This window comes from Cervus elaphus, chromosome 12 (assembly GCF_910594005.1).
Source record: "Cervus elaphus chromosome 12, mCerEla1.1, whole genome shotgun sequence".
In the NCBI taxonomy this organism is placed as follows: Eukaryota; Metazoa; Chordata; class Mammalia; order Artiodactyla; family Cervidae; genus Cervus; species Cervus elaphus.
This window is the reverse complement of record NC_057826.1, coordinates 32,357,477-32,374,476: the sequence shown is the minus strand read 5'-3', so window position 1 is coordinate 32,374,476 and position 17,000 is coordinate 32,357,477. Positions and strand designations below refer to the sequence as shown.

At 33.7% G+C, this 17,000-nt stretch overlaps 1 protein-coding gene across 1 annotated transcript in view; it reads right to left on the bottom strand.

Moving 5' to 3' along the window:
- Positions 1-403: 403 nt before the first annotated feature.
- Positions 404-17,000, bottom strand: part of EXOC5 (exocyst complex component 5) — a 53,377-nt gene continuing 36,780 nt past the window's right edge. Inside the window, exons 13-18 of the mRNA XM_043918942.1 lie at positions 13,741-13,849; positions 8,886-9,006; positions 6,931-7,017; positions 5,020-5,128; positions 4,608-4,823; positions 404-4,013 (exon numbers count right to left, since the gene is read on the bottom strand). Of these exons, the coding sequence (XP_043774877.1) occupies positions 3,825-4,013; positions 4,608-4,823; positions 5,020-5,128; positions 6,931-7,017; positions 8,886-9,006; positions 13,741-13,849 (831 nt within the window). The 3' untranslated portion in view covers positions 404-3,824. The remainder of the gene's footprint in view (positions 4,014-4,607; positions 4,824-5,019; positions 5,129-6,930; positions 7,018-8,885; positions 9,007-13,740; positions 13,850-17,000) is intronic.

Below are 17,000 nucleotides of genomic sequence, written 5' to 3'. Positions count from 1 at the left end.
TTAAAACCAAATTTAAAAAGTATGACCACACACTGGACACATTAAAAAAAAGTCTAACAATAAATTAGTTATCAGCTCTGTATCTCAACTTCATAATCTAAACACTACAATGAGAACCAAATATTGGATGAAAGGAAAGATTAAGCAAAACTATTAAGCCCATCAAACTAAAGGACCTATTTAATGTTACATAAGGATAAAAGTATATAAAGCACAAAGAGAGAGAATGACTCGGGTTTCAATCTGAGCCTTTTACTTAGCTGCAGACCTTGAGCAGATCTACTTAAAACTTTTTGGGCAATGGGTATCTTCAAATGGAGATAACAGTACTCTGCTCTTAGGGCTGCTCTGAAACTAAATGAAATAACGTATACAAAGGGCTTAGCACAGAGCACAGGACTTAAGTCAATAAATGTAGCTATAATTATCTTTATTATGCATCAAAAATATTTAAAGGCTGTTTTTACTTTATGTTGAATTACTTAAAGTAACAATATGGACTGGTTCTTTTCCTCCAAAGTACACAATGTATTTCAGGACAGACTTGCTCAAGCAAAGAGAAGTACCAGAGAACTGAATACAGCTAAACTAATCAGATGAAAGCACACAATGCTTTGTATGTCAAATTCTCCACTAGAAATTATGCTTCTAGAAAATATCTCACACTTCTGAATCAATGGGCAAATAAGGGTAATACACAGAATATCTCTGCATTAAAAAAAAAAAAAAAAAAGCTAAACTCCAAAATGTGAGTTTTTGAAGTCACTAACAAATTACACACCCAGGGAACCTGACTCTCACATGCAGTTCAAGTATGCCTTAGGCAATATATAAACATGACCATCTTAACAGGTTTTCTGGCACTTCAGGAACAAAAATCTGTTTATCTAACTAGATGTATTAAATATTCATCATCATATATGACCAAAAGGCATTTTTAAGGAAGCAGCAAATTCTCCACTTTGAATCTATCTACTAGGTGATAATTATTTTATGATGTGAAATATTTCAAGTGAAAGAGAAAAGAGATAGTCTAAACTATACCATAAATTAACTTACTTAGAAGCTCTCTTTAAAACAAGAAAGATGCTAGGGATTTGCAACAATGGTGGTACTCAAAATGAGGCTACTAATAATTGTCTTAAAATAGTCAGATAGCCAACTGTCTAAGGATGCAGCATAAGAAGTATTCATCTACTTTGGTTAGCTGTCATTTTCAATATCACCTGCATTCTGTATTTCACTTTCTGTATCATTTTATGAAAACATAATACACTCAAGCTTTTTCTTGAGTATTTCTGCATATTCTAAAAATGCAGTGTTTAAGAGCATATTTTTAACTTCAAAATATTATCTAAACATTGCATGTTAGCTCATGCGAAACTGGAAAAATTATGAAGATTCTCCTCATTCAAATGTTGGCTAAAGTTACAAACCTCCATTATCACTACCTAAAATTTTACCATATGCATATGAAGACATTTTACTTATCTATCATCTCTTTTGAGTCATATACATTTTGGGCAAAATTTCATATTGTCCACTAATATGAAAACTACTTTAAAAATAAAATATAACGAATCCAAAGAATGCACACTGTTTTATACAATAAATTTTTTTCTTAGAGAAATTTTTTGTTCCTAATTTTGATTATATAGTCAAGTATTTTTCTGCTTAAAAAGGAAGTGAGAAGACATATGCCATGAGAAATAAGGAACATCTTAAAAATTTAATAAAAATAATTTATAAAATTCAGTATGATGTCTTCAAAATGTAAAAATGGAGTGAAATAAAAAAACAACTGCAGGGAATTTGTTTATTGAGCAATAATGTTAACACTTCTAAATTAAGAATTCACTTATGAGTTTTCTTTGTTAGTGTCCTGTAAATGATCATAATGGAAAATATTGCACAGAACTCAAATATAAAAATAAAAATTAACAAAACAGCTAAGCAACAAATATATGCTTTATATTTTAAAAATTAATCCAAACAAAATAATTTGAAACACTTCTCTGATGTAGAAGTCTTATAATGTTCTCTCATGTTTTATTTGATATTGTTTCCCTTTTTTTTTTAAAAAACAAATTGACACTGTGTACAAAGAGCTCAAATGGCCAGTAAAACTACTGCTTTAAAATTGTTGGCTTTAAGTAACAGAGGTATAATTTGAATTCACATCAGAGCTTTCTAAAATGGCAATAGTACAAGCAAGCATATGACTTTCTCTAATACCCAAAACTTGTTCTGGCTTTCCTTTGGCTAAGGAATAGAAAACTAGACAGCCTTCCAAAGCTGCCACAATTTCCTAAAATGCTTTGATAAATGTTGGCATACTTTATTTCTCTTGCTTACCTTGATAACACTGGGCTAAACAGAAAATGAAGAAAATTCAGTTAAAAGTAACTTCAACAGTAGCTAGCTCACTCTGGACCTGGAAGTTTTGGTAAAGTTGAACATTCAGAAACATATTCTTAAATGTAGTTTTCCAAAATTAGGCCAAAAAGCCTACATTAGAGGAAAAAGAAAAGCCAAAAATGAGTTAAACATTGAAGTTTATCTGTTCCTGGAAGACTAAGAACAATATAAGAGAAGTCGAACCACTACATACAGCTAAGAATGTATTCTTGCAGAGAAAATTTATAGCTAATAATTTTTTAATATTTCCACTTGATAATTAAAATTTTATAAGTGATTTATTATGTCACCATATTAAGCCAATTCAATTAACTACACTCAGTAGGAATCACGTCAGAAATGCCTTGAAAAAGATAATGACAGACACTATATATTTAAAAACTACTAGTCCTTACAAAGTTCATCTCTGGACTAGAATATAATGCTGACTATCAATTCCCAATTCCTCTTAAAATAGAAGACTACCTGCATGTTTAGCCATTCCATCTTATTCCAGTTTAGCGTTAAGGATAAAAATCTTAAAGGATTGCATTGCTACTAAACACTGGCAATAATTCTCATATGCACCATTTAGACTATACCTCACTTTCTTACTCCCCTTATAATATTAAAATAACGAATAAATATGGTTCTTTAGTTAAGATCCTCTATTTTATCTTAAGTGAAATATAAAATAAGGTAGCTTTATTAATTTCTTGCTAGGATTGGCTTAAAATCTGTTTACCAAATAAGAAATTGTAAACTTTTTTTTCCTTTTACCCAGAAAGCAGATGTATTTTGATCCACTGCTAATACCTACGTAAAATGTATTTCATTTTAGTTTTCTTTATAACATTTTTTTTGGAATAGCATTACTGCTGTACCTCAGGAAAAAATTCAATCAACCAACTACAGAAATTATGCCCAATTTTTAACCTTTGAAATAGGCAAAAAATTCTCCAGGAAAACTTAAAAATAATCTAATTAACAATTACCAGTGCTAAAAGGTCACTGAAAATTGATAAATAATAAATGAATCTTGCTGTATTTTACCCATCATTAGTGCAAAACAGGATGCTGAAATTTCCCGATGGACTATGTTAAAGAACATGAACTGGAATACTTGTAACAATCTCATTTACCTTCTGACACCAACATTTTCCAGGATGAAAACAATGACATATAGCTTCACAGAGTTTGAAATTTATCTAAGTTCAGAAATGGAATTAAAATTCAACTTAAGGAAAAAAGCAAAATATTCTTGGTATTGTCCAAATTTCAAATAAATCCTCAAGGGTAAGTATGGCTGCTGTTTTTCCAAACAGTCATTTTTCAATAAAATGTTGGCTGTGTCATAAGAAACCTTCTGTGCTTTCTATCAACCAAGGCTTGCTGGAGTACAACACATTTCCCTTGTAAATTCAACCTCAGCTGAAATGTCGAGCAAGGCGGGCAGATCTATAGTCAGCACGAAGTTGTACGAAGGAGTGAAGAATGTTCTTGTCCAGATTAGCAAGTTGTTCTCCTGAGCAGACTTGCTTTAAATTATCTGGGTTTACTACCAGAAGATTGCAAAGTGCATGCAGAGTATCAAAAAGCTGTAATACCAGAGGAATCTGAGTTGAGATAAGAGAAGGAAAAAAATATTTTTAGTTTTATAATCAGTTTGTAAATTGTTCTCACTTATGTACTGTCAGGACTTAACCAGTGTTAAAGAGTTCAATGTTAGCATTTTTAAAAGCTACCAAAGTGTTAAAAACTAAAATCTTTTTGAAAAGATTCATATTGTGCCAATTTATTCAAACAGTAATAATCATTTATACTTTTGTGAAGTAGAACTAGTTATCAATAATTTACAGCTTTTTAAAATAATTTAAACATTGGATGGAAACTGATTTCCAAGAGATATACATGAAGAAAGAACATATTTTCTTGATATATGATATACAGCATTAGTTATGGGCATTAATAAGGTCATCTGGACTATGGAACTAAAATATGGCATTTTCTAAAAGCTCAAAGCAAAAATGTGTTAATACTGGAATTATGATTGGAATAACACTTTTTCATTTAGGAAATGTCAGATCTGTCTCATTACAGTATCAACTAAAGTTATAAACTTCCCACTAATGATTATGCCAGTACACATTTTTATGATCTGACTGATGTTCCTGAACTTGTTTACCAGGTTACTACTTGTGAACACATACCTTGAAGTCTTTGGCACACTTCCTGTACTCAGCTACATCACAGATTGCTAACATGCCGCCCATACAGCTGTAGGAATATTGCTGAAGATGTTCATAAATAAGTCGATGAAAACGTACTCCAAGTTCCATCAAAACTGTATCCACATTCTTCCCATCCATGGAATTTTTAATCTTCTCCACTTGTTTCCTTACGTAAGCACAGACTTTAACACAGGCCTGTAAAATTTTTTCTACACTTATTACACAGTAATATGTATCAGCTTAGCTAAGAAGAAAATACATATAATTTCTCACTAATCTCTAAGTATTAAAAAAAAAAAACTTGGAACATAATAAGATACATCAATGAAATGTTAATAAGAGTACGAATAAAGCAGATATTCTTACTAACATATTAAATCATTTTACTCACATTAGTATACTGAATCAAAACATTGTTTTCATCTTCTGGCTTAAAATCTGTTTTCTTTTGTTCTGCAGCCAAGATATGCTTCATTTGTCCAATCATACAATTTAACGTCCTAGAGAATTGAGAATACCATGTATTTGATCCATTTAATTTACTTTAATTTATATTATTTATACTAAATTAAAGTTATTTAATTTCATGTCACCATAAAACTATTTTACTATTGGTATACTTCAGATTTTAAAACAAGTAAATTCTAGATCTTGATAGCAAAGAGGTCTTAGTTTTACTAGCTTCCTGCTCAAAACACAGGGCAAAGACTCATTTGTCTATTACTTGATTTAAGAAAATCTTAAAGATCTTAGAAGACTGTCACTAATTCATTTCCTTCACCAAGTATACTTGGAGAATGCTTAGGAAGGGAGTAAGATAGAAGAACTTATAAGGAATAGCCAAAGTTTGGAAGAACAGGTAAAAAGAACCTGAATTTCATAGTCTAAGGATAAGCAGGAGGCTGAATAAGTGGTACTGAAGGCCCAGTTGAGAAATGAAGTATGAGTTTGTAACAGCATGAACAATGTCTGAGTTTTGTGACATTCTCCAACAGCAATGAGCCATCCAGTTATCAGAATAACAGAATCTGCATTAATCCAGAGTTTAGGATCTGTAAGATAGTTATGATCAAAGGAAATAAATTTTAGGGTAATTACGAGGGAGTAATTAAAGATATGGAACAAGCAATCTAAGCGTTAACAGTGAATAAAACAAAGATGGGAAAGGACAGATTGGTAAAAGGCAAAGATATTTAGAGCCAGAGTTCCTATAAGTAACTTATATTCATATATGTCTTCTTGAACGGAAGAGAAAGGAGAATTAAAGTAAAAATATGCCCAAACCTGGTAGCATGGGCTCTAGAATTTTAGTTCCAGTTCTACCAGCATTAACTGTATGATCTCTAGAAAACTACTTCATTTCTTTAAGCTTTCACTTCCTCATCTGTAAAATGGAAATGGTATTTCTTACTTAAATGAAATTATACAGGTAAAGATCCTTGTACTGTGCCAGTGAAAGAAAGTGAAAGTGATAATCACCAGTCATGTCCAACTCTGCGAACCATGGACTGCAGCTCTCCAGGCTCCTCTGTCCATGGGATTTCTCAGGCAAGAATACTGGAGTGGTTTGCCATTTCCTTCTCCAGGGGATCTTCCTAACCCAGGGATCAAACCTGGGTTTCCTGCATTGCAGGTGAATGAAATTATACAGGTAAAGATCCTTGTATTGTGCCAAGCATACAGCAAACGCCTGATAAAAGCTTGATAAATAGATGATTATCATCATCAACACATGCTCACTATCATCTCAAAAGACAGAATCCACCACTCCATACTATGAACAGGTAACTAACTAAAATAAACATCAAAAAATTTTTCAAATGTAGTTTTCACTCACTTAAAGTTACTTTTAGAAAATTGGTATATTAATTTAATGCATTTCAGATATAAGCCTGAAATCTTCCAGGTTACATACCATTTTTAAGGAGTCCAGAGAGAGGAAGAGGAAGAGGGAAAGGGAAGGGAGGAAGGCAGGGAGAGAGGGGAGAGAGAGGGAGGAGTGGGGACAGAGAGAGACAGAGTATCTATAGGAGGCAGCATTTACCAAAAAAAAAGAAAGATTTTCAAACAGAATTGGTCTAAAGTTAATCTAAACCTGCTGACTTCCATAAATAATTAATCTGGAATCCAAGAAAATAAATTATTAGGATGAAATAAATATGTAAAAATAAAATCGAACATTATAGCAGGATAGTGGAATTCAAGTAGACTTTTTTCTTGTCTGAAAATAGTTTTCATGTTGTTATAATGGTGTTTTACAAATAAAAAAATGCAAGAGAAATAGTTAAAACTAAAAACTTGCCTATCAATGCCGGTATCCAATTTCATCTCCATCTGTTCAATTATTTCTTTTTTTTTCTGAAGGCATTCAGATAACTTAGGAGAAGAGCTATTGAATGTTTAAAGGGGGAATAAAAATCATATTAGTAACCTTAGAATTCTAAAAGATTTCGTAATTCCTGCTTATTGTTACATACCTAGATACACATACACACACATACATTATTTTAATTTGCTTCCAAATCCAAGAAGCATTATAAACAGTAATTATTTAGTATTCACTACGCTCAATTCATTACAACAGTCATGCTAGGAAAAATTTATCAGTTAAAAGAGGAGGATTTAGATTTATTATTTTCATCTCTGAGGAGATATCCCTTTAGAATATAAACATGATTTTGGAATTATTTGGTTTCCTTTTTAATTAAATTTCTGGTGTAATAGTAAGAAAAATAACAGCATCTTGAAACTATAGTAAATTCTATTAATGAAAATTTGTAGACTAACACTCAATCCAGTTGTATTTAGCTTTCCTATCTTAAAAAACAAAAACCAACAACTTGGTAGTCTTATTGCCTTCTGAATATTACTTAAATGTCAAATAACATCCAAAATACTAAAGAATATGCAACCTTAATAGTTATATGTGAATTCTTCACTATGTGGCATTCGGTTCAGTTCAGTCGCTCAGGCGTGTCCGACTCTGGCGCAGCACACTAGGCCTCCCTGTCCATCACCAACTCCTGGAGTTTACTCAAACTCATGCCCATCGAGTTTTTTTCATGGGGTTCTCAAGGCAAGAATACTGAAGTGGTTTGTCATTCCCTTCTCCAGTGGACCACATTCTGTCAGACCTCTCCACCATGACCCGACCGTCTTGGGAGGCCCCACACAGCATGGCTTAGTTACAGCTCATTAAAAAGTAAATTTCCTCTCAAAATGTGATTCAGAGATCACAAGTAATCTATATCTTTGAGGTCATTTCTAGACTAATAATTTCTTGGTATGTCAATGTTTATCAAAAATGTCTAGAATTTTATCTTTTATATGAATTTTTTTCCTCTTTAATGATAGTACTACACATACAGTTTTATAAAGCATGTTCACATACACACTACTTTACTTAATTCTCATAGGCTTCAAAAGTTCACATAAATTGACAGGAAGATATAAACCAAATCTTATTTAATATCTCATCAAAACTTGTCCTGCTGCTGCTGCTGCTAAGTCACTTCAGCCATGTCCGACTCCGTGTGATCCCACAGACGGCAGCCCACCAGGCTCCCCCGTCCCTGGGATTCCCCAGGCAAGAACACTGGAGTGGGTTGCCATTTCCTTCTCTGATGTGTGAAAGTGAAGTTGCTCAGTCGTGTCCGACTCTTAGCGACCCCATGGACCGCAGCCTACCAGGCTCCTCCATCCATGGGATTTTTCCAGGCAAGAGTACTGGAGTGGGGTGCCATTGCCTTCTCCAAAAATTTGTCCTACTGATGGCATAAAATTTTACTGTACATCTTTTCACTATAACAAGTGGGAACAAGCTAGAAGTCACCTTTCATACAGATTTAGGATCATGACACAGTGTTTTCAAATAAAACAAAATTAATACCACAGAAGGAAGAGAATACAGGAAGGCAAGGAAGAAGAGTTTATGTTACTTTTTAAAAATTTTCTTTAAACTTCACATCTTTGAGATAGATACTATTATTTCAATACCAGTTACCACACTACATTATTTGCAAATGGTAAATGCTAAATACTTGATGTCAAATTTCTGCTGTGAGACAGGAAGGGGAGGGAAGAAGCAGGTTACAAATGCTTATACACATCCTGAGAGCAACTAGGTGGCTTCTTATTTCACACCCTCCTGTCCTGTTAGATGTTTCAATGAACAGCTATTACTTTTAAAATTTAACATAAAGTAGAATATTATAATATTCTTTGAAATACCAATGAAAATCAGACAACTTGACTAACCTTATTAGTGGCATAAGGTGATCATTAAACTGCTTGTCAAAAAGATGAAAAATAGTATTGGCTTGGTGCACAACATCCAAAAAATAGAGATTTGCATTCTTAGAATCTGAAGAAGGAATTCCTAAAGTTGGAAGGCATGCATATGTTAGAATCATATTAAAGAAACTCATCTAGGCAACAGAAAAAAGAATGTGTTTTATATATATATATATAAAACATGCATAAAAAGAACTGCTGTTTCAATAAGTCAGCAATAATTTTTGTGGACAAAAAGAGTAAAATTAAGCTCGTTAATAACAAAGTTTTAATGCCAAAATTTTCACCATATACTCAAGTCTTCATTGTTTGCTGAGATAAATCAAAAACTAAGCTTGTAAGCGAATCATCTTGAACTATACCTTCTCCTTCCCCACCCTTCTGTGCCTAAAGATTCACATGAACTATGAACACACTTCTATTAATACCATTTTTCTTATAACCAGGCCTCAGTAACTCTGATAACAGTTAAAATAACTTTCTTATTAGTTCAAATCTCCTTATTTTTTTATGCTATATCTTGTTGCCAGAGTAAGGTACTTAACATATTTCACCATGTTCTCTATCTACCATTTCCTAGAAAATATTCAAAGACTCCTCACTGTCAACAAAATAAATTCCTGATTTTCAGCATCGTATTCAAGCCACTTCACATTCTGACCACAAAACAGACAGCTAACCTCTTCAGATTTCAGTTTCCTCTTTAGCAAAAGAGGAATTCCATGATGCCTACTAACCACAGACATTTATGTTTCTAGCTAAAATTAAAAGGCATAAAGGGCCAGGAGAAATACTCAGAGAAAATGAGAAATTAAAAGTTTAATACCTAGAGTTCATTACAGAAGGATGATTTTTTTCCCCAAAGTTTTAAAACAAGGTGTTTTATTTTCCCACAAATGACAAAATCACCAACTGGCAAGAAAACTAAAGCCTCCAACACAAACTTACAAGAGAAAAAAGTAGTCAATACACCTGTACATATGAAATACTAATCCCGGCTACTGATGAAAGACATGAAAGACAATAGTTATGTATGTCTTTAAATTACTAAATTATTAAAGTTCTTAGAGAAAACTCAGTAAGTGTAGAAAAATGGGTATAAGCACACATGCCAGTAGCAGTATAGATTAGTGGGGAAAAAAATCCTTAGGAAAAGTTTATATGCACAGAAATTTTAAAAATTTGCAACACACTGATCTGGTAATTTTAGTTCCAGAATTTTATCCAGAGTAAATAATTCAGAAGAAGGAAAACACTTTGTAAGTTCTACAAAGTTCACTACAGCCGCATAGAAAATGCGTAGGAATAGAAGGCACATTCTCATCCTACCAGAAAATTTCCTAAGCCCTTCCAAATTATCAACACTGCTATTAAAATGAAGATGCTAGACTTCCATACTAAAGAACAAATCCTTACTACCATATGGAATCAAATTTGTTACTTTTTTATTATCTTCATATCTTTGAGGTAGATATTATCTCAATATAAATGACCAAATTAGGTTATTTGCAAATTGTTAATGTTAAATACTTGATGTCAAGTTTCTGCTATAAGGGGAAGGGTAGGCAAGCAGGCTACAAATGTTCATGCACATCCTGAGAGCAACTAGGTTAAAATAATAATAATAAAAAAAGCAGGGGAGGGGGAGAATAAACCACAAGGTTATTGAATTATGGGTAATTTCGCTTCAACCTTAGAAACTTTAAAGAAAGACGCTATACACAAACATTTTCCAGCATGTGCTATGTGCTTTCTAGTAGCTTCAGTTCAATTCAGTTCAGTTGCCCAGTCATGTCCAACTCTTTGTGACCCCGTGGACTGCAGCCCACCAGGCTTCCCTGTCCATCACCAACTCCCGGAGCTTGCTCAAACTCATGTCCATCAAGTCAGTGTTGCCATCCAACCATCTCATCCTCTGTCATCCCCTTCTCCTCCTGGCTTCAATCTTTCCCACCATCACGGACATTTTCGATGAGTCAGTTCTTTGCATCTTGTGGCCAAGTATTGGAGTTTCAGCTTCAACATCAGTCCCTCCAATGAATATTCAGAGCTGATTTCTTTTAGGATTGACTGGTTGGATCTCCTTGCAGTCCAAGGGACTCTCAAGAGTCTTCTCCAACACCACGGTTCAAAAGCATCAATTCTTCAGTGCTCAGCTTTCTTTATAGTCCAACTCTCACACTGATATATGACTACTGAAAAAACCATGGTTTTGACTAGATGGATCTTTGTCGGTAAAGCAATATCTCTGCTTTTTAATATGATGTCTAGGTTGGTCATAGCTTTTCTTCCAAGGAACAAGTGTCCTTTAATTTCATGACTGCAGTCACCATCTGCAATGATTTTGGAGCCCAAGAAAATAAAGTCTGTCACTGTTTCCATTGTTCCCCCATGTATGTGCCATGAAGTGATGGGACCAGATGCCATGATCTTAGTTTTTTGAATGTTGAGTTTTAAGCCAGCTTTTTCACTTTCATCATGAGGCTCTTTAGTTTCTCTTCGTTTTCTGCCATAAGGATGGTGTCATTTGTATATCTGAGTTTATTGAGTTTTCTCTTTGCAATCCTGATTTCAGCTTCTGTTTCATCCAGCCCATCATTTCACATAATGTACTCTATATGTAAGTTGAACCAGCAAGGTGACAATATACAGCGTTGACACACTCCTTTCCCAATTTTGAACCAGTCCATTGTTTCATGTCCAGTTCTAACTGTTGCTTCTTAACCTGCATACAGATTCCTCAGGAGGCAGGTAAGGTGGTCTGGTATTCTGATCTCTTTAAGAATTTTCCAGTTTGTTGTGATCCATACAGTCAAAGGCTTTAGTGTAGTCAATGAAGCAGATGTTTTTCTGGAATTCTCTTGCTTTTTCTATGATCCAACAGATGTTGGCAATTTGATCTCTGGTTCCTCTGCCTTTTCTAAATCCAGCTTGTACATCTGGAAGTTCTCAGTTCACGTACTGTTAACGCCTTGCTTGGAGAATTTTGAGCATTACTTTGCTAGCATGTGAGATGAGTGCAACTGTGTAGTAGTTTACATTCTTTGGCATTGCCTTTCTTCGGGATTGGGATGAAAATTGACCTTTTCCAGTCCTGTGGCCTGAATTTTCCAAATTTGCTGGCATATTGAGTACAGCACTTTAACAGCATCATCTTTTAGGATCTGAACTAGCTCAGCTGGAAATCCATCATCTCCACTAGCTTTCTAGGTGCTAGACTATAATGCAATTAAGACAAATAAGATTCCTATCTACATGAACTCATATGCTATTCTCTCTGCCTAAAATACTTTCTCCAAATATTCAATTTATTCCTTCACTTCATTCAGCTGATTCATGTCTCCTCAGGGAGGCCTTCTCTGACCATCCTTTCTAAAAAAGTCCTCTTCGCCCTGAATTCCCCATTCTACCTCCCATTACTATTCTCTATTTCTTACTCAATTTTATTTTTATCCACTGTACTTACTAGTCATTTGTCAATCTTTTCCATAAGAATGTAAGTTCCTAAGAGTAAGCACTTAAGTATATGTTCAATGAGTGAGGCAAATACAAATGGATGAAAATTTTATTGTAACAAGTGCTATGAAAAAAGTTAATTCAATGATGAAATAATGAGTAAGCAGGCTGGGAGAAGTGGGTCACTTTAGCTAGGTTCATCAGCAAAAGACTCTCTAAAAATGTGGCACCTTAGTGAAGATCAGAAGGCTGAAAAGCCAGGCATAAGAAGAGCTGAAGAAAAAAAAATGGGGGTCAGGAGGCGGGGGACACCAAGTGCAAAGAACCTGAGTGAGAAAAAAGAATAAAGGCCAGAGTGGCTAGGGTAGTGAAGGGAAATGCAGATGAGATGAGGATGAATATATAAGAGGAGAGCAGATCAAAACTATGCTTTTGTAAAGAGTTTGTTGCTGTTTTCTGCCTACGTGTAATAGAAAACCACTAAAAGGTCTTAAACAAAAAAAATTTAAGACTCTTAAATTTATAACATGACTGCTACATGGAGTCAGTTATTTGGAAAGGTAAGAGACCAGTTAGGAGCAGATGGAGATCATGATGTTTAAGTCAGGTTGGCATCGATGGAGATGGAGAAAAGTAGGCGAATTTGAGTTATGTTGGACAGTATACAGACAGGATTTGCTGACAGACTGGTGTTCAGGCTTGATGAAAAGAAGAATTATGGCAACTCCTGGGTTTGGGGCTTGAGCAAATAGTAAACAGCAATGCCTTTTAGAGACATGAGAAATAATGGGAAAGGAAGAAGTGTAGATGGAAGACAGAGAGTTTCATTTTGGATACATTAAATTTGAGATGCACACAGAACAGATGAGAGAAGTCAAGGAGGCAACTGAACTAATGGGACTAGAATTTAGGGAAGAGGTCATTATTATCTTATTAATATCAGTAAATCCAAAAGGCCAAAAACAAAAGAAAAAATATCATATGAATATATTCCTTTCCAGGCTTATTGATAAGACTCATTTTCCTTTCCAAACTTTACATTACTCAACTGTCTCAAGAAGAATTGCTGTCATTTCCATTTCTGCCCCCTTGGCATTTAGTAACTTACAGCATTGTATTACACTCTGCCATACACTGCTGTGACTTCTGTAGCTTATCCTGCCCTGCTCAATGTAAGCAACATGAGAACTGTGTCTTTGTATAGCTTTTAGCATCTGACAAATCCTTGCACTACAGGAAGTTCAAAAAGCATTTTGCTGCATTGACTGAGATGAATATATATAAAACAACAGTATGCATACAGTTTAACCAAACAGGGTCAAAGGAATTTAAGATGAAGTATAACACAAATATATATACTTACCAGCAAGTCCTGTTTCCAAGGCATAATCAATATGTTCAATACATAAAAATTCCACAAGAATGGTAAAAATTCTAAAGGCATTCCTTGGTAAATCAGAAGGATCAGAGAGCTTTAAAAAGAAAAACCAAATACATCACTCCTCAGGTTTACCTGTAAAAAAAGGCAACTTTTTTTTTTCTTTAAAGCAATCTACTTTGTATAAGACATATTGTTCTGTTTTCAAATCGTGACTTAAATCTCTTCCGCCCACCCAAAATGCATTTCTCATATACATATAGTTGCAGTGCTCCATATTTGTCTACAATTCTCCCGGCTGAAATAAGATTACTGTTTTCTGACCTGGATTGCAATCCATGTTAAACGTGACAGGAAAGAAAGAAGAGGAGAGAGATCAAATAGAAAATAAAATCTAAAGTACACATTAAAGCCAAGTATGTTTTAAAGAAATACACACAAACATAACATACATATAAGTACATATAATAAATGTACTCAACTGCCATGTAAAATGCCTTTCTTAATGTCATAGTAAAAGAAGTCTGAGAGTCACCTACTGAATAAAAGCTATTCTAGTAAAACTCAGAACCAGAAAGGATTCTTCATTTTATTGGAGGGTGGGGACAGGGAAATCAATAATAGACACTATAAAATAGGTCAGGCTCAACCTCATCTTCATCACTCCCCATTGAGTGAACCCTTGAGATGTTATTTAACCCCACCAAATCTCAATTTCTTCATCTGTAAGGTAGGAATAGTAGTAATGGTAGTAATGGTACTCATATCCTAGCGCTGAGATGAAAATACATGTAAAGTGTTTTTAGCTTAGCGTCTGGCACATAAGTTCACAATAAATGTTCATTTTGATGTTGATGTTGCTGCTGCTGATTAACTACTTAGTAAATGAATCATTAGTAGTTATGCTGAGAAAATTAAATCCCTCTTAAAATGTTGGAAAATAACCTCTCAACTTTTTGTAACTGCTGCCTACATTATTAATCAATTGATTGTTGCCTATTTGTCATCTCTATTCATGCTCCCTCTGACAGTAATGCTTGTTATCTGATATATACAGCTGGGTGTTAAAAAGCGCATAACCCACTTTAAATTCTCTAAATCTCTACTGCTTATAATAATTAATTTGGTATTACTTGATTCCCTTGCTGGTCTTAATACCACCCCGACCTTTCCCCTTTTCTACCACAACTCTCACCTCCCTTCTTTGCTCAATGATGCTTTACAAATGCCATTAGCAAGCCATTTTCCACATTCCTCCTCTCTACATCCATATATTCATGTATAACTGAAAGAAGCAGCAGACTGAAAACTTTGTAAGGATATACAAGATAAAAATAACTGTTAACCAATTGGACCTAAATGACATTCATAACAACATTAGGATATATATTTTCTTTAAGTATTCATAAAATATTTACCAAGATGGATCATATTCTGGGCTAAAAAACAAGTCTCAATAAATTTAAAATGGATTCACATCACACAAAATACATCCTAACCACAACAGAATCAAACTGAAATCATTAACAGAAAGATATCTAAAAAATTCTCTAATATCTGGAAATGATATAACATACTTCTAAGCTACTCTTCGGCCAACAGAAATCAAAAGGGAAATTTAAAAATATTTTGAACTGAATGAAAATAAGCACAAGAAATAAAAATCTGTTGTATGAAGCTAAAGCAGTATCTTAAAGGGAAAGTTATAAGATTAAATCCTTATATCAGAAAATAAGAAGGGTCTCTAATCAATGATCTCAACTTTCACCTTAAAAAACTAGATAAAGAAGGTCAAATGAAGCCCAGGTAAGCAGAAGGAAAAGAAATAATAAAGAGTGGACATCCATGAAATACAAACAGGAAAATCAATGATACTGAAGCTGATTCTCCAGGGAAACCAATAAACTGATAAACCTATATCACACACAGAAGACACAAATCATCAGAAATAAATAGGTGACATCATTATAGATTCAACAGGTTTTAAAAAGATAATAAGCTACTATATATGTAATAAATAACAAAGTCATAGTGTAAAGTACAGCAAACTATATTCAATACCTTATAATGACCTATAATGAAAAAGAATATACATATTATATATAATATTATATATATTATATATATAACTGGATCACTTTGCTATACACCAGAAATTTTTTTTTATACACCAGAAATTAACACAAAACTTTAAACAATCTTTTTCAATTAAAACACACACACACACACAAATCAACTGACCATTAAAAAAAAGGATAAGGCAATAACATGAACAACTTAATCCCAATAAATTCAACAATCTGTACGAAATATACAAATCTTAAAGGACACAAACTACCAAAGCTCACTTTAAAAGAAATAGGTAACTAAAACAGTTTCATATCTACTAAAGAAGTTGAATTTGTAGTTAAAAATACTCACAAATTAAAAAAAAAAAAAACCTCACAAATTTTAAAACTACAGGCACAAAAGACTTCACTAAGTTCTTCCAAATATTTAAGGAAGATATAACATTAATTTTACACAAATTCTTCTAGAAAATGAAAGAGGAAGGAATATTTTCCAACTCATTCTATGAGGCTAACATTACCTTGATACCAAAGCTACAAAGACATTAAGAGAAAAAAATGTGTATAAATCAATATCCTTTGTGAACAAAAACACACAAAACTTCTTAACAAAAGTTTAGTAAACCTAATCCAACAATACATAAATAGGATAATACATGATGACCAAGGCGGGGTTTACTAAAACAATGCAAGGTTAACATTTGGAAATCAACGTAATTCACAACATTAACAGAATAACAACAACAAAAAAGCATTTGACAAAGCCTAATATCATCCTTATAAAAATACCCAGAAAATTATGAATAAAAGAATTACCTTAATCTGATAAAGAGCATCTATGAAAAACAAATGGGTCTTAATCAAACAGGGTTTCTCTAGTGGCTAAGTGGTAAAGAATCTGCCTGCAATGCAAAACACGCAGGTTCCATCTCTGGTCAGGAAGACCCCCTGGAGTAGGAAATGGCAACCCACTCCAATATTCTTGCCTGGAAAATTCCATGGACAGAGAAGCCTGGTAGGCTACAGTCCATGGGACTGCAAAGAATTGGACACAACTAAGCACACGCACACACACATACGTATATGAGTGTGTCTATGTGTATATGTATGTGTGTGTACCTAGAGGTTATCATACTAAGTGAAGTAAGTCAGACAAAGACAAATATCATACAATAC